This window comes from Canis lupus, chromosome 16, assembly GCF_048164855.1.
Source record: "Canis lupus baileyi chromosome 16, mCanLup2.hap1, whole genome shotgun sequence".
Taxonomy (NCBI): domain Eukaryota; kingdom Metazoa; phylum Chordata; class Mammalia; order Carnivora; family Canidae; genus Canis; species Canis lupus.
This window is the reverse complement of record NC_132853.1, coordinates 5,952,578-5,966,031: the sequence shown is the minus strand read 5'-3', so window position 1 is coordinate 5,966,031 and position 13,454 is coordinate 5,952,578. Positions and strand designations below refer to the sequence as shown.

Below are 13,454 nucleotides of genomic sequence, written 5' to 3'. Positions count from 1 at the left end.
AACAACCTGACATCTGCACCTGGATCCTGCCCACCCGCCCCCAGCCAGCCCTCACCCCATAGTCTTCTCCATTCCTCCCGGGCCCCAAACTTCGACTTCATCCTCATTTCCTCTTTTTTGCTTGTCTGTTGTTTACTTTTTATTTCACAGCTTAACACTTGTGTCCATCTGGACTGGGAGGGGGATAAGGAAAATGTGGAACCCAAAGATCTATTGTGAGAGAATGAAGACCACAGGACATTCATTGCAGGCAGATGGGGAGATAAAGCACAAGCCAATTTATTAGCATGTCCGCGGACAGCACTGGACACTTTGCTGATCTTGCCATTCTTGGATCCAAAGCACTCCATGGCTTCTGTGTCCTCTTTCACTTTGCCCAAGACCATGGGCTCACCCTCCAGCCACTTGGGCTTGGCAGCACAGATGAAAAACTGGGTACCATTTGTGTTGGGCTCAGCATGGGCCATGGATGAGGTGCCAGGACCTGTGTGCTTCAGGATAAAATTCTCATCATCGAACTTCTCCCTGTAGATGCTGCCAGTGCCATCATGGTGTGTGACGTCACTGCCCTGGCACAGAAATCCCCGAATCCTTCTGGGGAGCAGGAGCCAAATCCTTCTGCCCCCAGTTCTCAGAGCATGCAAGTTTTCTGCTGTCTCGGAAAATTTGTATACAAACAGCTGGAAGGAGGTGTAGCCCAACAGCTCAAGAACGTGGTGGGGTTGGGGCATCTGGTGGCTCAGTCAGTTAAGTGTCTGCCTTCGGCTCAGGTCATGATCTCAGAGTCCTGGGGTAGAGCCCTGCGTTGGGCTCCCTGCTCAGCAGGGAGTCTGCTTCTCCCTCTCCCTTTGCCCCTCTCCCTACTCATGCACGTGCTCTCTCTCAAATAAATACAACCTAAAAAATAAAATACAGTGGGGTTGACCATGGCTAGGCAGCACAAGAAAGCTCTGGCTGGTGGTGTCAGCATCTGCAAAACCTCCTATCCTGCTCTAGAAATTTTGCTGGCTCTCCTTCTCACTGCCTCACTGCTAGTGAACACCCTGGTAGGAGGCATCACTGTGTCACACCTGGATTATTACAATGGGCTCTAACTTGTCTCCTTGTTTCTCCACTGGACCAACCTGCAGTTTAGTCTCAGTACAGTAGCCAGGCTCATCATGTTAAAGTAAGTTCGACCATGTCATTTCTTGGCCTCAAACCCTTTAGGGGCTCCCTGTTGCTGAGTAAAAGCCAGAATGACCTCTAAGGTCCTCCTTGCTCTGGCCCCAACCATGGCTCCATCACCTCCAGGCCCTCCAGGCCTTGCTCACTCTGCTCCAGTCACACTGGCCTCCTTGCCGTCTTTTGAACCTGCCAGTCCTGCTCCTGCCTGAGGACTTTTGCTTTTCTGTTCCCTTGGTCTGGAATGGGCTTCCTTCAGATATCCCCACAGCTTGTCCCCTCACCTCTGAATCTTTGTTCAGATGTTAACTTCTCAGACCATACTTGATGATGTCTCCTCCCCTGTTTTACTCTACAGCACCTGCCACACTAATATTTACTCATTGGGGCAGCCCCGGGTGGCTCAGTAGTTTAGTGCCATCTTCAGCCCAGGTTGTGATCCTGGAGACCTGGGATCGAGTCCCTGTATGGAGCCTGCTTCTCCCTCTGTGTTTCTGCCTCTCTCTCTATCTCTCTCTCTCTGTGTGTGTGTGTCTCATGAATAAATAAATACAATCTTTAAAAAAATATTTACTCATATATTTATGTCTATTTCCTTCCTACAATGTCAACCACACCAGGTCAGGGATCTTTGGGGGCACTTTCATTCAGTACTGTATCCCTGATGCCTAAACCTGGCCCATAGGAACAGGGCTCAATAAATGACTGTTTCAATGAACAAAGGTGACACCTGAAGCTTGGAGAGAAGGGACTTGCTCAAGGTCATAGCCATCTGGAATTAAATGGCTTTCACTCTCTGAATTAACACAGCACCTCCCCCACCCCCACCTCCCCCAGCCCCCCAAAAGTTTTGACCCTTCTCACAGCCATGACATGTCCCGGGACCAAAGCCAGGACAACTGGACCTCATCCCCAGGACAGAACCAAGGGCTAGCCCAGCCTCTGGAGGTGCCTGTCCAACTCGGCCTGGGCTTATATAACCAAGTCAAGGGGCTGACATGGCAGAGTGGGCTCCTCTGAGGAAGGAAACCTAGACATGCCAGGGCCACAGTCTTGTGCTGGTGGAAGCCAAGGCAGCCACAGCCAAGGCGAGGAGCCAGCTCCCTACCCCTCCAGCTGCCTGAGTGCAAGCACTGGAGACAATTGCTGGGCTCAGAAGCCTGACCCTATGGACGGGTGATGGAGAGGAAGGCCAGCAGTTCCCAAGCAGGAGAGCAGAAGATGGTGCAGCTGCTGTAGGTAGTGCAGCAGCACTGGGGGCAGATTCCAAAGGCCCCAGGCTCCCTTCCGCTCCCTTCTGCCTCGCGGGCCCCACACCAGGCAGAGGGTGCCCTGGCCCCCACGAAGACCATGTTCTGCTTTCTTTCGCCCTCTGGTGGCTACATGGGTTAGGGCCAGAGGGGAGTCTTGGATCTATAATACCCGACCCCCCGGGATGGAGCAGAGCCAGAGGGACGGAGGAGAGAAGAAGGCAGAGGGAGAAGGGAGCAGAGACCTCGACACAGCCTGGAAGGGGAGAGAAAACTGAGGCGCACGGGGCTGGGGCCCTCACCTAGAGCTCATCCCAGGGCTAGGGGTGGACGCCGTGCTGCGCGCAAGCGAAGATTCAAAGGGGAGGGGGCTTGGCAGCCCTGAGTCTGGGCTCACCCTGCCAGGCAAGGTGAGGCTGGTGATGCCTAGGACAGTCCCAAAGGGTGAGCATTCACTGTGGGCTGGGCTCTGGGCCAGACTATACTATACCCATCCGGCCCATGACATGCTTCTCTCCCACGTCCACATCACCACCAAGCCGACTAAGACCCAGGGAGGGATGGGATCCACCCAAAGTCACCTAGCAAGGAGGTGGTGATGCCAGGCTGCCCGCCCCTCTCTGTCTTGCCAACTGGTCATCTGTAGATCAGGAGCCCTTCCCTCCCAGACCTTGTGACACACACAGAGGCTCATCCAGGAGTTAAAAATATAAAGTGCAAATACCAGCTGGCTTTTATTGAGGGCCTATTATGTGCTGGGCATTAGGTCTGCAAGGGTCCTCCTCCCCCCTCCCTGCACATCCCACTGGCCAGGGGAGAGGATGGGTCCCAGCAGGTGAGACCCAGGTATTGACTGGGGAGGGGCTGAGGTGGAGGTAGAAGGTGATGGAGAGGCCCCAGCAGTTGGGTCCATGGGGAGGACAGGGATCCAGGTGTCTATCCAGCTTGAAACTGAAGGCTGGGGAGCCCCCCCTTCCCTTGACCCCAGGCCCTGAGTTAGGCTGGGCAGGGTGAGAGGGCCTGAGAGCCCTGCCCTTTCTCTACATGACCTTCAGGGAGGGGAGCCATCTCTGAGTGGTTTCTCCCGATGTGAGACGGGGCCAGAGGGCAGAGTAGCTGTGCCTAAGGTGACAGTTGGGTCTCTATGGGGCCTGTGGCTCCTGGCGGCGGTTCTTAGCACCATCTCCAACTCTGCTCCCTGGCCAGCTGCAGCCTGCTCCTGGACACTTCTCTGGAGTCACCTGGACCTGGTGGGACAGAAGAGGCAAGAGGACAGGAATAGAAAGAACTAGAGTCGGATATCCAGAGGCAGAGAGAGAAAAAGACACAGAGAAGGTCAGAGACAGAGATAGAGAGAGAGCTTGAGGTAGAGACAATGCAGGGAGCCAGAGACAGGCAGAGCAGAGCCAGAGGGGGGAGGAGAGAAGGCAGGGGGAGAAGGGAACACAGAGACCCCGACACAGCCTGGAAGGGGAGAGAAAACCAAGGCACATGGGGCTTGCACCCTCACCTAGAGCTCATCCCGGGGCTGAGGGTGGAGGCTGTGCCCACTGCTGCCAGCCAGGTCCAGGCGGGGGCCACGCAGGGTCTTGTGAGAGCCACTCCAGCTGATGATGCGGCCGCTGTCATCGTCCCAGGGCGAGGATGTTTCCGTGTCGCTGAGCCACTCAGCGTCCCCTGCGTAGTGGGTGGGCGCCGCGAGCAAGGGCCGTGCGGAGAAGGCACGCAGGTCCCGAGGCCAGAAGTGTGCCTTGTACTGCTCACTGTGAGGCAGAAAGAAGGCTCAGGAGGGCTGAGGTGGGTCTCCTCCAGCCACATTGCACGCCTGCCTGGAGCTGGGCATCTCACCTGCCTGCAGCACCTCCCTGCCTTCCCCCTCAAGACCTCACAGCAAATGCAAGGAGCAGAGTCTCTACTCCTCTCATTTAACAGATGGAGAAACTGAGGCTCAGAACATGGAAGTGGCTTGATTAAGAACCACACGGACATAAAAAAAAAAAAAAAAAAAAACACGGGCAGCACAGAATGGACACCTAGGTTGGTCTAACTCCGGGGCCAGGAGGGCTATGCCTCCATGACCTTGAGGAAGTGACTCAGCCTCCATCTCCCCAGCTGCTCAGCAAGGGGACTTAATGCTTGAGACTGGGCTCCTGGGATGAGCTGACCCTGCCCGGCCCCCATCTGACACTCACTTGGGGTGCTGGTCAAACATGATGGGCAGGAACTCGTCCACAGGCAGCATTCGGTGCAGCGGCTGGGAGGCCAGCAACTTGCGAGCACCCGCCAGGCTCAAGACGTATGCCAGGGTCCAGTAGGAGTACCCAGCCACCACCAGGTGTGGCAGCCCCTCCACAGCTGCCTCCTCTTCAGGGTTCACCTGTTTGCGACCGAGGTAGCTACCGTGACACCAAGGGAAAACCAGAGTCACTGCAGGTCCCAGGGTGTCAGAGGACCCCTTCCCCAATCACATCCCACAGGCCAGGCTCAGGGGAAGGACTGGGCAGGGCCCCAGCAGGAGGCAGAGCCCCAGAGGCCTCCCCTCTCTTCCCTCCAACCCCCCAGAGCCGCAGGCTGCCTACATTAGGTCCCATGGCAGTTTCTCTGCCTCCACTTCTTCCATCAGCCGCTCCAGTCGCCCCCTGAAGTTGCTCTCAAAGCGCACGTCATCCTCAAACACCAAGATGCGGGCCAGGCGCCTGGCAACCACCTGTGGTACGGGGATGGGGGTGTGTGTGGGGGGACACAACACAGGGGGATGGCTCTTTATCTTATTTTTTTTTAAGATTTTATTTATTTATTCATGAGAGACACAGAGAGAGAGAGGCAGAGACACAGGCAGAGAGAGAAGCAGGCTCCATGCAGGGAGCCCGATGTGGGACTCAATCCCTGGACTCTGGGACACTTAAGTAGAGCTTCTGGGCAGAGTAAAACAGTGGGGGCAAAGGCCCTGGAGCAGACAGGAGCTGTGTGTTCTGGGGTGGGAAGAAGAGGCCTGGGGCTTGGCCCAGAAGCCTCAGCTCAGGGTTGGGGGGTTGTGAGTGCCTGTGAGAGGTCACTGCCTGGACCCTGCTGGAGGGATCAGGGGACTGGCCCTCCAAGGGGCGGGCGCCCCTCCAGGAGGCAGCACCCAGACCCACTCCCTGTTTTATGTTCTACTGTAGCTAAAATATATGCACGTGAGCTTATATTGCTGTTTATCTTCTACTGTCTTTGAACAGATAGAAGGATGCCTTTCATTTCAGTTTACTGAGCTGATTTCTTTTTTTTTTTTTAAGATTTTATGAATTTATGCATGAGAGACACAGAAAGAGAGAGAGGCAGAGACATAGGCAGAGGGAGAAGCAGGCTCCATGCAGGGAAACCAATGTGGGACTCGATTCCAGGACCCCATGATCATGCCCTGAGCACTTAAGTGTCCCTGATGGTGAGGCCCAGCCTAACCCCACCCCAGGCCAGGAATCCAGGCTAATCCACACTCTAGGATAGTCTGAACATTTCTCCTCTATGGGCAAGCTTGGTTCTTCCCTGGTTTTTGTGACCTGCTCTGGTCCCTGAGCCCCAAAAGAGCCAGAGAGGCCTTTTTATTGTTCACCTCTAGTCTCAGAGCAGAAGATCTCCTAGAGTACAGGATGAGCTCTGTAGAGACTACAAAATGAATATGGTATAGGGTTGAACACACAGGAAGTTTAAAGCTGCTGGCGCTGGTGGCGCAGCAGTTTGGCACCGCCTGCAGCCTGGGGTATGATCCTGGAGACCCGGGATCAAGTCCCCCATATCGGGCTCCCTGCATGGAGCCTGCTTCTCCCTCTGTCTGTGTCTCTGCCTCTCTCTCTCTGTGTCTATGAATAAATAAATAAATAAATAAATAAATAAATAAATAATCTTTTAAAAAAAAAAGAAAAGCTCACATTAAAAAAAAAATAAAGCTGCTGGCTGGGATGCTCGGGTGGCTCAGATAATTAAGCGTCTGCCTTCGGCTTGGGTCACGATCCCAGAGTCCTGGGATCGAGCCCCACATCGGGCTCCCTGTTTAGTGGGGAGTCTCCTCCCTCCCTCTGCTCCTCCCCCTACTCATGCTCTCTCACTCACTCTCTCACAGAAGTAAACACAATCTTTAATATATATAGAACCTGGGTGGCTCAGTGGTTGAGCATCTATCTGCCTTTGGCTCAGGTCATGATCCCGGGGTTCTGGGATAGAGTCCCACATTGGGCTCCCCACAAGGAGCCTGCTTCTCCCTCTGCCTATATCTTTGCTTCTCCCTGTGTCTCTCATGAATAAATAAAATCTTTTTTAAAAATTTTAAAAAGCTGCTGGCTAGGTCTTCATTAATATATTCATTTACCCATTGGCTCCCTTGGGCACTGAGCACAGAGCAGTGAATGGGGTGGCCTCTGCTCTCCCTCTGGTAGGGGGGTTCTGGGGGCCAAAGGGGCGAGGTCCTCACCTCTTCCCAGATGGAGTAGTGGCTGAGGAAGCAGCCCACCTCGCCCTTGGTCAGTGTGCGGCCCGAGTAGGGGTCCTGGTAGCCAGGGAGGAGGTCTACACCGAGGCTCCTCATGAGGCTGCTGTTGAGTGTCCTGAAGGAAACAGGTATCATGGGGCTAGGGATGACTGCCAGCGACCCACCCAGGGGCTCCAGGCCTATGCCTGTTGGGGGCAGTCACACTGGAGTATTGTTGGAAGGTGTGAGCTTTGTTACGGTTTCATGTGGCCTGAAGACACTGGGGACAACTGGGGGAACCAGAGCCACCGGAGGCAGGGGTGTACGCCCAGGGAGAGAATAGAAGCATGGGGACATGGGCAGCTGTCTGAGGGGCATGCTCCCCAGAAAGAATGTGGGGGACATGGCACATGCTTCCAAGAAAAGGATGGACATCCTGCCGTCAACAGGGCTGAGGTCACAAGCGGCCAATAGCCATGGGCAAGTGTAGCCCTGTGACTTCTGGCTCCCCAGGTTTACCTGACTGCCACCCTCACCCATCCGGGACCTAAGTCCAAGACAGAGAAGAGTAAGCCCAATAATAATAAAGAAATAAAGACACCTAACCTCTGGAATGCTTACTATGTGTCAGGCCCTGGCTAAATCCTCATGGAGCCCTTCTAAGTCCTAAGAGGAAGGCACAAGTATCTGCCACTCGCACAGCAGGGCTGGGAGGTGGCAGTGACTCATCAGAGGTCACCCAGCTGGTAAGTGGCAGAGCTGGAATGCAAGCCTCAGGGCTTCAGATGCCAGTGGCCTTAACCACTGTGCTCTCCTCCCTCTGGTAGGCCAATGAGGGGCCATCCTGTCCTGTTTCAATCTGCCCTGGGACTCTCTAAGACAGAATTACCCAGGCCCTGTTTGAGCACCTCCTGGGAGCACCAAACTCACTCAACTCATTTGTCTGCTTTCCCCATTCCTAGGGGGCTCCAGTGGACCATGCTGCTCCCCCAGCTGCCCAGGGCCCCGCCCCAGGGAGCCTCACCGGCCATCCACAGCATCCACCACCCGCCCAGACACCTCCATCTCCCAGAGTGAGCTTAGCATGCGCTCACGGCGGTCGGGCCGGCGGGCCAGGCTGATGACGAACACCTGGGGGAGGAGGCAGGGAAAGTAGGTGCAGGAGGAGTGGGCATCTTAGGAGGGGAGAGCCCACCTACCTCCTGACCCCAAACATGTGAGCTGAGGGAACCTACCTCATCAAACCCCATCTTGCTGGGTCTCTTTGGGGGCCGGGACACATGAGCTGAGGCCCACATTGGGGGCCCATCCACTGCAGAGGGAAGTGCCCACCAGTCAGGAATCCCTACTGGCTCTCGTCAGCAGTGACCCTAGAGTCCTAGCATCCCCCTCCAACACCCAGAAGGAAGGGGCCCTCAGAGATCACAGAATCCACCTGCCTCTATCGCAGAGATGGGGACACTGAGGCTCAGTGGGGGGAAAGGACTTGCCCAGAGTCAGGAAATCAGTTAGAGGTGAGGCTGGGACCCCAAGCCCACTGCCTAGTCAGGTCCGGGGCCTGGGAGAAGGGGCGCAGGGGGCAGCTGGGAACAGTGGCAGCAGGCTAGCACCCTGGCCCTCACCTAGCGCTTCCAAGATCAGGTGGATGAAGTTGACCTTCTCGTCCTCCAGCCCCTGGTGGGGTTTCACAGGCACATTCATGTACCCGTAACGGTGCTCATTGCACACATGGATCGTAACCCCTGTGGAGAGAGGCCCAGGGAGTGCTGGAGTAAGGGGCAGGGCTCTTGGAACCCAAGGCAGGTGTCCTCTCTGGGACTCAGCGTTCCGGCTATGGGGTTGGACAGAGAATGGGCTCGATTCAAACAATATCTAAGGGGCCTTTCTGCCGAGATGGTTTATTCATTCAACAGATGTGCCTAGAGCAACAACTGGGTGCTGGAGAAGGGTGGTGAGTAAGACAGAGCCCCGTCCCTGGAGGATCACGGGAAGGGAGGAGCAAGCAAACTCCCACCTGCCATTCCTGCCCCCCCTCCTGTCTGAACTCAGCACCATCACCCACTGTGAGCAACTCCACACCCTCTCCCACCTCTCTGTGCTGCCCTCCACCCACCAGCCAGAGTGGCCTTTTCTATTTCTTCAATATTTGTCCACTTTATTGTCATTAGTTCTCTCCCCTTTATCTCCTATAGACTGTGAACTCTCGAGCAATAGGCATGCAGTATCTACTTAAAAGTCAAGCCCATGCCCAGCATGGAGCACAGGGCCTGATCCAGAGCAGGGCCTCAGTAGCTGGGTGCTTGGAAGCCTGAAAGATGGAGTCGAAACTCCACTGATAAAATTCCTTCAAATTGCTGGCCAGGTTCCAGAGGCTGACACCCGAAGAAGTGGTAGCAATGAAAAAAACAAAAAAAAACAAAAAAAAACAAAAAAAAAAAAAACAAGGGAACACTTCTCATGGACTCTCCATGCGTTTGTTTCCCATTCACTCACCTTTTGCACTTGATACGATTTTTTTTTTTTTGTCTTGCACATCTGCGGCAGACTTCACCAATACCTCTTGCACAAAAAAGCTAATTACAACACTTTCCCCTCTGGCCACTGTAGGCACGCTGCTTGCTCAGGTGCGACACTTCTGAAATACATCGTTACTTCTCATTCTCCCTGAATTAGCCTGTTCAGTCCTCCCAAGATCCTCTTCCCAACACTGGGGGTCTCTATCTCACTCTTATCTCTATTCCTCAGGACTTAGATTTAGCCAGCCCCGCCCAGCCCAACCCAAACACTTTCTAGTAATTTTCTTTCTTTCTTTTTTTTTTTTTTTAAGTAATTTTCATCTTAAAAATAACACCAACACCAGAGTGTTCTTTTCAGTGTGCAAAGCCAATTGCTCTGATGGCTGGCCCAATGTTCTCAGGCTAAAGACCAGAAGCTTGCTGGCCAGCTCCACATAGGCTGGCTCCTGCCTACCTTTCCTGCTTCAGTCTGTGCCACACCTCGCTTCCCTCACTTACTGTGTCCCTATCACTTGCCTTCTTATGTTCCGAGACCACAGGGCCTTTGTACCTGCTGGTCCTGTTGCCTAAAATGCTCTTTCTTGCTCTTGTTAGTGCTTTCCCATACTTCAGGTCTCAGCCTCAAAGTTCACACCATCCAAGAAGCCTTCCCTGACAGATCTACTCTGGTCTAAGCTCCCTTAGCATCTGGAATGAAGAAGCATTTCTTCCTATCATGGTTGTGATTGGACACTGATTTGTGTGATCCTTGTACTGACTGGACTGGAAGTTCCAGGAAGGCAGAAACCACCTGAGTTTACTCACCACTGTCTTCTCAGTGCCTGGCACACGGTAGATGTTCCATAAATATTTGCCAAATACATTAAGGAATACATTAAAGTGCCATGACGGAGAGCCAGAAGAAGGGCATTTAGCTTTCCGGGGTAGTAGGCTCAAGAAAAGCTATGACCCAGACAAGCAAGAGTTTCACAGGATGGACTGGAAACTGAGGAAGGGTATGCAAAGCAGAGGGAACAGCATGTGCAAAGACCTAGAAACCCTCAGGAATGCTCATGGAGAGCTTGTCCTCACCAACAGCCTGGCAGGCATAAGCGAAGACGATGATATCATCGAAGGGCCAGCTGTAGTTGGGATGCGGGGGGTAGAAGGCGAGCTGGGCTGCCCCCTCAGTCCGCAGGGATACCAAGAAGGTGGAATGGACCATGGGGACTTGGAAGCAGCCCCGGCGCTGGCGATTCTTGGTGGGGAAGTAGTCGGCGGTGCGGCGGTAGTAACCCTGGGGAAAGGGGTTGCTCTGAACTATGATGGCGCCCCTCTGTCCCCAGAACACTGCTCCCCTGCGATAACCCGCACCCCAAGGTTTCCATCCTCAGCCTTACCTGGGGGGTTATCCCACACCAGAAATTGGAGTAGTAAGTCTGAGAGTCCAGCATTGGGGCCACCACAGGCAGCCCCTGGTCTATCAGAAGCCTCAGTGTCTGGTTGTTGGTCAGAATGTTGTCTGTATCTGCAAACTTTTGGGAAGGGGTTGTCACAGATGCCAGCCTTGTCTGGGCTGTACCCCCAAGAAGTCACTGAGTGGGATCCCTCTAGATGGTCAGAGATCCCACATGTATCCTGGGATCCAATGGGGTTCTGTTAGAAAGTTCTAACCCATAAACCAGTAGGTCTGTTTCTGGACCAAGGATCTAGTCTGGAGCACTGGCCCTGCGATCAGGACCAGAGAGTAGACTCGAGTTGCTGATCTAAGAGCTTGATTCTAGATCTGACTTAGGGAGTAAAGCCAAAGACCTACTCTGAGTTCTAGTCTGGGGAACCAAGCTCAGTTTATACTCTGGGCTCTAGCCCAGGAACTTAGGCTCAGTATTCAACCTGCAATCTGTCTCAGGGATCCAGGCTTCATAGCTAATCTGAGCTCAAGCATAGGGATCTAAGCTCAATATCAGTCTGGATTCTGACCCAGTTTGCTAGCTGAAGAGTCCAGCCTACAGGCAGTTAAGTCACACTGAGATTTCTGTCAGGGACAGATACCACCTATGAGAAACCTCATCCTAGCCAGGCTTTCTTACCAGGATATAATCAGCCCCCCAGTCCCTGGCAAAGGTCAGGGCTTCCTGTTTCAACTCCATCAGAAACTGGTGCCTTTCTTTGGTCCAATGCTTGGGACCCTCTTCATCTGGGTAGGACCTGAGAGGGTAAAGAGATGAGAAGTTCCCAGGGGGCAGGTGCATGTGGTCCCCCTCTCTGCAGGGCAGCGGACAGAGCCCTGGGCTGGAGGTGGTGGTTCAGGGCTGCAGCTGTTGCCCACTTTCCCAAGAACCTTTCCCCTCAATCTCCACCTGGGCTCCCCCTCGGGCCTCCAGACCACAGTTGCATAGTCATCACCCACAGCAGCTAGCCACTCCTGCAGCATCTCCGTGGTGTTGTCTGTGTTGTGGTCTGTGGCACACCTGGGGACATGGGAGGAAGAAGGGTGAGGGGGAGGTGCACAGCCACAAAAGGGCCAAACCCCAAGGTGGCCTTGACCCCTGGAGCACCAACCCCTGTGAGGCTGGACATTTGGGTGCTGCAGGGGAGGGAGGTGTGCTACAGAGTTAGGCAAGCACCGGGGGCCCAGTCACAAGTCCCGTCCATCTCTAGGCTTCACTTTCTCCCTCCGTAAGTATAAGGTGGGCTGAGACAGCAGAACATGAATGCACGTGAAAGACAAAGTCCCTCAGCTTTGAGGAACACACCAGCCACGCACCCTGGACACCTTCCTTCCTTGCCAGGACACCACAGGTCAGTCCCTTCCCCTCTCCGAGTCAGGACTGGACCGAAGAGATGCTGTTTGCCTCTGCCTGAAAGTTGTAATAAGGACCAAACCCTACTCGAAACATCCCTGAGAAGTGCTGATGGGCCTGAGCTCTGCTGCCACAGAGCAGACCCGCTCCTCTGCAGAAGGGGCTCCCAAGACAGAGGGCGGGTGCAGAGGGCTTAGCCAAGATCCCAAGTTCTAGGTGATACTGCCCCTTTAAGCCAATTCCCCAGAAGTGAAGACTAACTACGTGTCAAGTCTTGTAGGGGTGGGAACTAACTAACTCCCAAACTGTGGTAATTGTGGGCAGCCTCCCCAGGCCACGGCTCAGGCCAGGGCTCAGGCCACGGCTCAGGCCACGGCTCCACCCCCCGCCCAACTTTGGTGTGTTGTGGGGGTTAGTTTGTCAATCCTCTCAATTTATCCCCAGCCTCAGCCTGGGACTCCTCCCTGTTCTGGCTCCCACAGACCAGGGCCTCTGATCCCAGCGTACCCTGTGGGGACACCCAGCAGGGAGGCTCTAGGGGAGGGGCTCTGCCCTTGGCTGGCAGGACCCTGACCTTCCACAGGGAGGCTGGAAACAGCCCAGAGAAGGAAGAGCAGGTCTGACCCCCTCTGCAGAGAAGCATGGAGCCAGACAGCACACTCACCTGCTCCCCGGAACCCCCAGTTCTGCTGATCTCTGCCACGTGGGGACCCAGGGCACGCCAGCTGCTCGGCCTGCTGCCCTCCAGCTAGGTCAAGGCAACCAGAGGGCCCAGGGGGAAGGAGGGGGTCTTCGGCTTGGGCTCTGAGGCTAGGGCAAGAGGACCCGACTTAAAGCCAGAGGAGGTCCCCAGAGAAGGAGTAAGAGCCGGGGTGAGTGTTCCGGCGTCAACCTAAGGCCTCGGAGGTCACCCTGCAGGCCCTACAGGGCCTGTCTGCCGGGGGAGGGGCCCGTCTGGGTGGTGTCTGGACTGAGCGGATGGGGCCATCGGGGGTGGCGTTCTCCGTGGGGCCGGGGGTACACGCCCAGGGGGTGCCAGTGCGCGGTGTCTCTCACCAGAGGGCCAGCCTGGCCCGGGGGTAGTCCAGCCGCTCCAGCGCGCCCAGGTAGTGGGGCAGCGAGTGCTCGGCATTGCGGGCCAGGATGGTAAGGACCACGGCGGGCAGCGGCGGCTCCACGGCGCCCGCAGCCGGGAGCCACGGCCCCAGCAGGAGCAGCAGCCGGAGCAGCCGCGCGGCGGGGGCGACAGGCATGGCGGGCGCTCGGGCGGCGGCCGCGGCTGCCCCCGGGGCTCGGG

The 13,454-nt window shown here is 55.3% G+C and overlaps 1 protein-coding gene across 4 annotated transcripts; it reads right to left on the bottom strand.

Annotated features, from left to right (window-relative positions):
* Window positions 1-3,124: 3,124 nt before the first annotated feature.
* Window positions 3,125-13,427, bottom strand: CERCAM (cerebral endothelial cell adhesion molecule). 4 transcript variants are annotated; one of them, XM_072778147.1, is made up of 15 exons: window positions 13,214-13,427; window positions 12,822-12,967; window positions 12,121-12,214; window positions 11,714-11,824; window positions 11,444-11,561; window positions 10,754-10,888; window positions 10,446-10,650; window positions 8,481-8,600; window positions 8,094-8,170; window positions 7,883-7,989; window positions 6,862-6,994; window positions 4,994-5,121; window positions 4,607-4,810; window positions 3,925-4,177; window positions 3,125-3,661 (listed from the first exon to the last, which is right to left on the bottom strand). In XM_072778147.1, the coding sequence occupies exons 1-14, from the start codon at window positions 13,408-13,410 to the stop codon at window positions 3,925-3,927; spliced, it is 2,028 nt and encodes a 675-aa protein (XP_072634248.1). In that variant the 5' UTR covers window positions 13,411-13,427; the 3' UTR covers window positions 3,125-3,661. The 4 variants fall into 4 exon arrangements, with proteins under 4 accessions (XP_072634248.1, XP_072634249.1, XP_072634251.1 ...); XM_072778148.1 differs by lacking the exon at window positions 12,121-12,214 and having other exon boundaries at window positions 12,822-12,905; window positions 13,214-13,426; XM_072778150.1 differs by lacking the exon at window positions 12,822-12,967 and having other exon boundaries at window positions 13,214-13,326.
* Between the last annotated feature and the right edge of the window lie 27 nt (window positions 13,428-13,454).